Below are 9707 nucleotides of genomic sequence, written 5' to 3'. Positions count from 1 at the left end.
TGTTCCTGCTGATGCAATCCGCCTTTGTTTTTCTTCTTTAAGAAAAACTTCATAACTTGATGTCTGAGCCATAAGTTGGCTGAGATCCAAAAACTGTTGACCAGCAAACGTCGTTTTCGCAATTGAAAGTGTAATTCACTCAAGGCCATATCAGCATACTCACTCTCTTGCATAGGAGTTGCGCATTTATATTTAGCAGTTTTGAATCTGTTGATATATTTTTCAACTGACTCATCTGGTACTTGACTCATTTTTGCCAAGTCAACAACTTACACTCTGCAGGTTCAACATGATAGAATTGAGAATGGAATTTATCTTTCCATTTCTCCCCAATTTTAAATAGAATTGTGGGGCAAATTACAATACCATATAAATGCTGACCCAGTCAATGAATTAGGGAATAAACAAAGTTTCAAAACATCATTTCCCCCTAAATTCCAGCACTGCACAATGAATCGTGCAATATGCTCCACTGTTAACATGTCATTTTCTCCTGAAAATTTATCAAACTCTGGGATTTTATAATATCGATCAAACTTCACCAAATCAAGATGATCTGGGTAAGGTTTCCTATATATAGGCCTAGTCATTGGTCTATATACTGGATTGATTTGGTCTTGAATTAACTGGGCCAAATTTTCTCTGTCAATAACAACTTGATTTACCTGTCCGAGTGGTTGAACATATGGAATGTTCTCAGCATGTTGATGCCGTAATCCTTCTTCAGGCTGACCAACATGGCCTTGCTCATATCCTGCTTCATATTGTGTTTCCTGTGCATTAACCCATGGAAGATTATTACCACCCTGATTTGCAGCGCCATGATTGGCACCTCCAAAATTTCGGTTACCATTTCTTCGTCCGTTATTGCCATGATTGGAAGTCTGGTTTCATTATGATTGGGATATCCGCCTAATGGTACTGCATTTACCCCAGTTACTGCCATTGGAAATGGTGGTAATGGAGTAACCGTAGGAGTTTGTGGCAAAGTAGCCACTGTTGGAACCTGTTGACAAGGAACACTGGGTTAGTATAAGTAGTCAAAGGTGGCATGCATGTATGCCACAATAGGATTCGTTATTCCATTATTAATTCCCCTTGTTCGCTCAGTTAGATTGTCATTTGTCATGACAACATTATTACCAACGTTGCCCCCATCTATATGACTCTGAGCATTACTAGATGAAGGTTGATTTATGTTGTTCTGATGACTACTGGCCACTTGTTTTTGGGTCAAAAACATGGTCATCAATTGTTCATGCCTTGCTTGCTGGTTTGAATCTGAATGATTCATGGCTGTAACCATTTGCTGCATAACCAACATTAATTGATTAGCAACATCATTGTTCAAACCATTGTTTGCTGGCATCACCAGTAATGGCATTATCGGCGGTGGAGGAGGCAGGTCCTCAAATTCTGGGGTTGGACCCGTAGAATCTGATGTTCCAGAACCTGCTGTTTGATTCCTTTCTTCACTATTTCTTGACATACTTCTGGTAATGACCATAAAAATTTGCTAGTGGTCCCACCTGGCGTGCCAAAATGTTTACCTTGATCTTCAATTCTTGGTAAACTCACAAGTTGCAAGGCGTGCCAGAGTTCTTCTTGAAAACTCAAATAGAAACAATCTGACTTCCTTACAAACGAAAGAAAGGTTCTTCACTTTGCCTCGATCACTCCAAGGACTTTGATGGAGTAAATTGCAAAAAGGAAAGATTGAAAGAAACTATAGGCTAATTTATTAACTATTGAAAAGGAAATACAAGGAAGTAAACTCAACTGATTCAATTAGTTTTGATGAATCAGGAGGATGAAACAAAAAGAAAAGAAAATGAAAAGGAAACACATCTTGTGTAATTTGTTTGTTGATATTTTTTTGATAGCCTGATCCCATCATTTGAATCTTCTTTTATACTCTTTAGACTTAGCTTTAACTGCAAATCCTTGATAAATCATCTTTAAAACAGTTATAACTACCCAAGATGTTAACTTCTTTTTTTTCAAAACTTGTCCATTAACCGTCCTTCGATCAACAATCTTTAGCCTGATCGAATAACCTCTGCAATAAAGTTTATCGGTCATACATATTCATCTCGGTCAAACCTGTCCGAAAAATGGGATGTAAACACCAAGACAACAACTGCTTCTAAAGGAGAGTGCATGAGAGTTCCTTGGAGGTATTGAATTGCCTCTTTGCAATCAGACTCCACAATAAGATGAGGGATTCCCAAGGTGACTGCTTTAGAAATGGCCATTCTAATGGCAAGAGCTTCACCTTGGAGGGCAATAGTGAAATGAAGTGGAGCAGATAACGCATGTAAGGTTCTTCCCGTGTCTGTCCAAAATACCAAGCCAATGCCTCCCTCCGAGTTACCCTGCTTCAACGCTGCATTGCAATTTACCTTTATAAAACCCATTGGTGGTGGGAACCATTGAGTGCCCTGTGAAGGTTGTGGATGGACTGAAATTGTTTCCGTTGAGTGCTTCAACTCTTTCCCTAAAGCTTTCTGAAATTCCAGGAATGCACTCTCCGCAACCAAAATAACTTCTTGAGAGCTCCATTCCTTTGTACCGACCTAGGGAGCCCAGCGCCCAGGGAGTACCCAGGGGGCATCCAACTATTGGGTTGTGCCGCACACAATGTTCCTATCCCTCTCCCATTTCAATATTCTGAAAAAAGTTTTGAATATTTTACGACATCTATACTGAAATCTTATTAAAAGGAAATTAATAAAATTAAATGAGTATATTTTGTTTTGGGTGCCCAATCCGAAACTGTGAAATTTGTCCTTTTTAAAACCTTGATCCAAGTTCGGTATATAAGAGGGACTATTGAACCTGTCACTACCAAACCTGCACTTGATGTGCTTATCCACTCGATCCGATCTCACTACATGGGCACTTTGCAGCATCACAATCACATTGGAATTGAGCCAAAAACCACAATACAGTCAACAATATGGTTTCAAATATTGGTATCGAATTGGCCACATCGGTCAATACTTGTCAACCCATAAACGTTATTCTGCAAACAAAAACACTAAAATACATTTTTGATAAAATAAAAAAAAACGGAACGTAAACACACGTAACATTATCAAATGGTGCCTTAGTCTATGATAAAAGTAAAATCGTCTAAGAATCAAAATTTTTTTGTAAGAGAAATAGGTGCAAATAGTTGGAAAATCGGGTTTTGTTTGGGTTGCCCGAGTTGAGTCAAAATTTTGGAAAACCTGGTTAAGAGTCGTGTAGACTAGGTCAAGGTAAAAAATGATGAGACTGGGTCATAAATTGTCCAACGAGTTTAGTCGTTTTTTAAAACCCGTAAAGTCTGTTCACTTAGAAACTGAGTTCAGTAAAACAGTAAATCCGTATTCTAAAACAGCAAGAAAACCTCAACTATTTGACTTTCTTCTCTTGTTCAATGGTATGAACTCAAAATGCATTGACATGTGATCCCTTGAATTTTTTCTGGTTTTTCCCGTTTGTTTGTTTGTTTGTTTTTTTTTTTTTTTTTTCTATATTTTCTAATTTTTTACTAATTTATACATATTTTTTGTATTAACAAATTAAAAAATGTGACTCGCCTTAACTGAGTTTGACAAGGCCGAGTCACTAGGTTTTTCTAAAAGACGATTCAGAAAACCTGGTTTTCCAACTATGGGAAAAACTAGGGATGTCAATTGGTCCGGTTCCTTAACGGTTTCGGCCCTAAGAGGTTAGGACCAAAATCGGACCAATAAGCTAATCGGTTCTAAACTTGAGATCCAAGACCATTAGCTAATGGGTCGGCCGATTCCGTTTCCTAAACGGTTCCAAGCAATCTAAAATAAATAAATAAAAAATTCTAACACATGTTACATATATTCAGTAATATTACAATATGATATTAATTTCACTCACATGAGACATACAACCCACTATCAATTTTTCCCCCTCAAATCATGGACTATTCCACATTACTTCTTGTTTTGTATTCAATTAATAAGTAGGAACACTTCCACCCTCCTTAATTATGACTATTTTAAGGTATGTTCTTAAATTAGCATTTTCAAATGAAACTTTAAATTAATAGCCAAATCTTTGGTAAAATAGCATATGGAACAACTATTACCAGTCAAAATGAAAGGTTAGGATGTGAATTTGTTCCGATTCCAATTCCAACTATTCCTAATTAGTCTATCGCTTCTGAAACCATTGAGAGACCAATAACTTAATTGGTAGATCCGAACCGGACCAAGATCTTATTGATAGATCCAGAACAGGACCAATAAATTATTGGGTGGATAGGTTCTGATTCCTAACCGGTTGGTTCTGGTCCGATTCCTGATTCCGGCCCATAATTCACACCCTTAGGCAAAACCCCCTGACACGGGTCAATATCATTATCGACTGAGACCGAAACCTATACTGATATTTAAGAAAATGGTCAGCAAGTCAAATTAAACAAACCACACTATAAACACCTAATAAGTGCAGAAAGATCTACTCAGCTGTTTATTTTTTCTCTATTGCATGGACCTATCCATAAACAAACGTGGCGAAAGGAATGACTAGTCCACCAGTCCAGACTCTAGAGGAAAGGGATGGGTCACTTGCTTCCTCCTTTTAATGATTTGTTTGGGTTGGTGAAACTAAAGCTGTGTTACTTACCCTCTTGAGTGGTAAGCAAAGTCCAAAATTTTAGGACCCACACAGGACACAGGTTACAGCAGCTTTTGCACTGTTTGATTAACATTGAACCACTGTTAAACCTCTGCTCAACTACTACACTCCATGATTCATTTTTTCATATCTAAAAGCTTTTTGGACTAAAACGTCAGTGGGTGTTGAAGAGTAGAAAATCATTCTCAGGTTTCTATAAAGAAGATCAAAGTGGACAGAAAACCCAAGTTAAGAAAAGGCAGGACATTTTCATAGTCATAATGAGGGACAAATAAACAGTACTTTGGAGGAAAATTTTTTGGGATTGACGAAATCTAAGTGCATGAGCAAAAGTATTACAGGAGGCCTATTTAGATCTGCAACTACCAGGTTCAGGGGTTCCTTGGAGTAGCATTAAAGGCTCAGCATTGGCTCTTCTCTGCTCTCATCAAACCTCACCAGCTGAACAGATTGGTCTACTGAGAGCCACAAAAAGCAAAATGATGAACTGGGTTTATAAGCACAAAGTTGAATGATCTTTTGATGATTAGGGAGATGAAGAAAATGGGTTCTGATTCTCAAATTCTCCGCATGAGTCTCATCATCTTGATGCCCATTTTATTTCCCAATCCCCAGTTTTTGATGGCCCTTGCTCCATTGAATGCTGTTGCAGAGAGTCCTAATGTTCTTGCTTTACAGGAGCATTACTGGGGAGAGAACACTTTAGATTTCTCCATCAGAAAGGTCTCAGGAGAGGATGAGAGTGAAGAGATTGAAGATTTGTTTTGGAAGAAGTTCAGGGTTTTGCTTGGATTATATAGCTTCAACACTAGAAGCCCCCAAAATGGCAACATTGAACATGGGTTCTCTTCACCATCTCCAGCACCAGCTGTTGAACATGAACCAGAAGCTCCTTCCCCTGTTACAGTGGTTCCCATCCATCTTCACTCCCATCCTCCTCCAGCAAGGCGTCCAATCTCAATCCAACCACCTGACAAAGTTCGACAAAGGAATGAAGATGACAATAGTAGTAAAAGAAGAAGAAGAAGAATCATTGTAGCCATTGCTGTCTCTGCCAGTGTAACCTTGGCTATATCTGCTCTTGGGCTCATGCTTGTCTTCCAGAAGTTCAGAAGAGGGAGATCAAAGTATGTGCTTTCCCCTAATTCGATTAGCAAGGTGAGTTTCGATCCAGGTCCAGAGATTTTCTATTTAGATTCAATAGGACCTGTTTTAGAAACAGAAGCTTCTGGTGTTAAACACACTTGTGAAAATGTGACCATATCCACTGACCAAAGTCCATCTAAATCTGCATTGGATGATGTTAATGGGTCATGTCAAGAATCTATAAAACCTGAAAGAAAGAGTATTGGTTTTTCTTCAGCTGAAGAGATTCTCTCTGTGGACGAGAAAGTAGAAATGATTAAAAGTGAAACAGATGGTTGTAATTCGTCATTTAATGACACTGTTCATCCTGAATTCGTTTCTTCTGAGGATGAATCCTTTCATTCTGTCTGTGAATCACATTCATCGAATGTGCGACTGTCTGATGCTTCAGATGGTAGTTTAGGTGATCCACTAGAAGTTTGGTCTCAGTCAAGCTTCAGAAATGGCTCTCCTCCATTTAGTCATAGATCATCACAGCCAAACCCACCAGTGATACTAGATGTTACCCCAGCTCAACATTCAAATTCACTCTCTATCCCACCCAATTTTCCAACTAACCTGGAACAAGGAACAACAGTCTTACATTCTTCAAATTCTCAACAAAATTATCCTCAATGTCCACCACCACCACCTCCTCCTCCTCCACCACTGCCTTCGCAGACAATTTTTTATCATGTGCGACAGCATCGGCCTCATTCTTCATGTTCCTTGACTAGAACGATTACAAGTTCTGCAGAGTCAGATGTATCATCACCTCAAAACTCAGAGTGTTCTTCAGGTTCACACCAACCTCCATCAAATGACTTGCCTTCTTCACCTCTTCATAAACCTTCTCAGGCTTCAACTACTCGATTGGGTGGCAATGGAAGTATTCCTCCACCACCATGCCCACCTTTAGCACCTCTTCTACGACCCTCCTTACTCAAGGGGCGGGGTAACACTATACAACCACCACCGCCACCACCGTCCCAACATTTCACACCGGTTGGCAAGGATGGAGTCCCACTGCCTAAACTGAAACCACTTCACTGGGACAAAGTAAGAGCCACACCCGATCGTTCTATGGTGTGGGACAAGCTGAGGTCAAGCTCATTTGAGTAAGCCAACTCTGTCCTGTTATTTTGCTTCATTTTGGAAATGTCAGATCGTTCTTCAATTGGATTTAAGTAATTTATGAGTTGATGAAACAGATTTGATGAGAAAATGATTGAATCACTCTTTGGATACAATCTGAAAAGTTCAACTAAGAATTGTGAATCTAAGAGCAAGAGCCCATCTCCTAGTAAGCATGTTCTTGAGCCCAAGAGATTGCAGAACATAACAATACTTTCAAAGGCTTTGAATGCTACTACAGAGCAAATTTGTGATGCACTATTGCAAGGTACAACTGCTGGAACATGTTTATGATCATTATTTTCTAATAATTATATTGTAACTCTAATAGTAACTTAAATTGCAGAAATTCTTTGATACTTGTTGGTGAATAACTGCAGGAGACGGATTGAGTTTAAAGCAATTAGAGGCTCTGGTGAAGATGATACCAACCAAAGAAGAAGAGGTCAAGCTCTCAAACTATCAAGGAGACATCAATGAATTAGGGTCAGCAGAGAAATTCGTTAAGGTGATGCTTAGAATACCCTTTGCTTTTCCCAGAATTGAAGCCATGCTTTACAGAGAAACTTTTGAAGATGAAGTGGTCCATCTTAGAAGGTCCTTTGCAATGCTTGAGGTAACAAACCAACTATGGCATAAGAGATCTTACTCAGTCTGAGATGCTTGATCTTTTATTTACCTTTTTAATCTCCTTTCGTTTGCTTTTTTTCTCCCCACATTTCTGTTCCTGTTAGGAGGCCTGCAAGGAACTCGGATCAAGCCGACTGTTCTTGAAATTACTTGAAGCTGTACTCAAAACAGGAAACAGGATGAATGTTGGAACAATCAGAGGCGGTGCCAGAGCTTTCAAACTTGATGCACTCCTTAAGCTTGCTGATGTGAAGGGAACAAATGGGAAGACTACATTACTCCATTTTGTTGTACAAGAAATTATTCGATCAGAAGGAATTCGAGAATCAGAGACCAGTTTAACGAGTACTGAGAAAATTAAGAGCAAGACTACTGAAGAATTGGAGGAAGACTACATAAGAATGGGCCTAGATCTTGTTTCTGGCTTGAGTACTGAACTTTGCAATGTGAAAAAGACGGCTACTTTGGACTTGGATGTGCTGGCAAGTTCAGTATCAAACCTATCTGATGGAATGGTCAAGCTGCAACGTCTACTACACAATGTTTTGTCCAGGGATGATCAAGATGGAAATTTTGTCCACTCAATGAGATCCTTCTTGAATTATGCACAAAAGAGTATCAAAGAGTTACAAGAAGATGAAAATCGAGTCCTAAAGCAGGTAAGAGAAATCACAGAATATTTTCATGGAGATGTGAGCAAAGATGAAGCCAATCCACTTAGGATTTTTGTCATTGTGAGGGATTTTCTGGGTATGTTAGATCAAGTCTGCAAAGAAGTTAGAAACCTGAAGAGCTCAATTGTTCAAAACCCTGTGGCTCCTTTTCGATAGATGTGATCACTTTGTAGGTTAGTTACAAGAAACTGAACAGTGAGAAAACTGTAACCTTTTTCAAAATTCATATAGAATTTTGGATTTCTTGGATTCAATTCTGTTGCACTTAAGTTTTTACTAATTATTTCAGTGTCTCTAATCAGCATTGGAAGATACTGCCCAATTTCATTAGAGAAGCATAACAAGGCTGTCATCATTGTGGCCAAACCTAAAATGAAAGTATAACTAGCACCAGCATTGAAGTGAACTCTTATATCTGTTCACCAAACTCGTAGCACCATCTGCTGCATTTAGTATCCAAGAAACCTGTAGGCCTTTTTTTTAGTGACAGAAGGTAAGTAGTTCATGGCTTTGAAATTGGATTTGGCCAAAGAGTATAATAAATTGGAGTGTCTTTCCTCTTTTGTATAATGAAAAGGTTAATTAGATTTCTCCTTTAAGTGGATTAATATTTTTGTTTGTAGGATCATTTTTTTTGTCAAATAAACAGAGGCTTACAGCAAAGGAATCCTCTAGAATGTTATCTTCTTAATTGGTATAGAAGGCCACTCTATAATGTTAATTAACGCGGAATTGTGAAATTACGAATGGTGTTATAGTTGCTGGGTGCCCCTTCTACAACCCATCTGCTATTTAAGTGATATTTTATTTCTAGCAGAGCCAATGCTGATGAGATCAGTTCTATTCAATTAACTCTTAGATCCTTTTGGTCGAATTCCTTTACCTATTCTTCTGAGCAATATCTGAATTTCTTTTTTGTGAATAAATAATTCATTACCAAAACCCTGAAAAGGAGGAGAAAAAGGGGGGGGGGGGAATACACAAGGGGAGAGAGGGGGAGAAAATAATAAAAGAAGGGGAAGCTTGAACAAAGCTCTTGGCCCTGAGCGGAAGGGACAGGAGACTGGATCGAGGATGAAAGTAAACTCCAGTAGTCAACAATATGTTTGTTCCTTGGGGTACCAACAACAGAATGATGAGGCAACAAGTGAATCTTGGAGCTAACATCAAAGAAGATGGATTTCCAAATCATGTCGAAAGAACGGGAGTTGAAGGTCCATCTTTGAAGATTCTGCTCCATCCAGATGTGGGAGATGGTGGTACCAAAAACAAGCTTAAATGCAGTATCTGTTGTACTGAAAATCATTCAGCCAGCGTGGTGTGGCTGGAATAGAATAAGACACCCTGCAAAGTTGTGGCGGCTTAGAGTTCTACTCGTGGCCCGGTGCTCCGAGGACTTCCCAACGATAATAGACCAAATGACCTTGACAATGGACTGGAATTGCACTTCAAATTACTTGACGTGAACCATTCACAGTG

General features: G+C 39.0%; 1 protein-coding gene across 1 annotated transcript; it reads left to right on the top strand.

Annotated features, from left to right (window-relative positions):
* The first annotated feature begins 5141 nt into the window (after window positions 1-5141).
* Window positions 5142-8542, top strand: LOC122660923 (formin-like protein 11). Its single transcript, XM_043856181.1, has 7 exons — window positions 5142-5975; window positions 6006-6642; window positions 6673-6908; window positions 7002-7192; window positions 7305-7540; window positions 7659-8386; window positions 8425-8542. Exons 1-6 carry the CDS (start codon window positions 5188-5190, stop codon window positions 8382-8384), a joined length of 2814 nt encoding a protein of 937 aa, XP_043712116.1. The 5' UTR covers window positions 5142-5187; the 3' UTR covers window positions 8385-8386; window positions 8425-8542.
* The last annotated feature ends 1165 nt before the right edge of the window (window positions 8543-9707 follow it).

Source organism: Telopea speciosissima, chromosome 5 (assembly GCF_018873765.1).
Source record: "Telopea speciosissima isolate NSW1024214 ecotype Mountain lineage chromosome 5, Tspe_v1, whole genome shotgun sequence".
Lineage (NCBI taxonomy): Eukaryota > Viridiplantae > Streptophyta > Magnoliopsida > Proteales > Proteaceae > Telopea > Telopea speciosissima.
Note: the sequence above shows the minus strand (reverse complement) of the source record. Positions and strands in the feature narration are given on the sequence as shown.

Bases quoted from the DNA above. Each gene is read 5' to 3' on its own strand.
- LOC122660923 (XM_043856181.1), top strand. From the start codon at position 5,188: ATGATTAGGGAGATGAAGAAAATGGGTTCTGATTCTCAAATTCTCCGC. The intron at 6,643-6,672 runs TCTCAGGCTTCA...CGATTGGGTGGC, and splicing joins CTTCACCTCTTCATAAACCT to AATGGAAGTATTCCTCCACC. The intron at 7,541-7,658 runs GTAACAAACCAA...TGTTCCTGTTAG, and splicing joins GGTCCTTTGCAATGCTTGAG to GAGGCCTGCAAGGAACTCGG.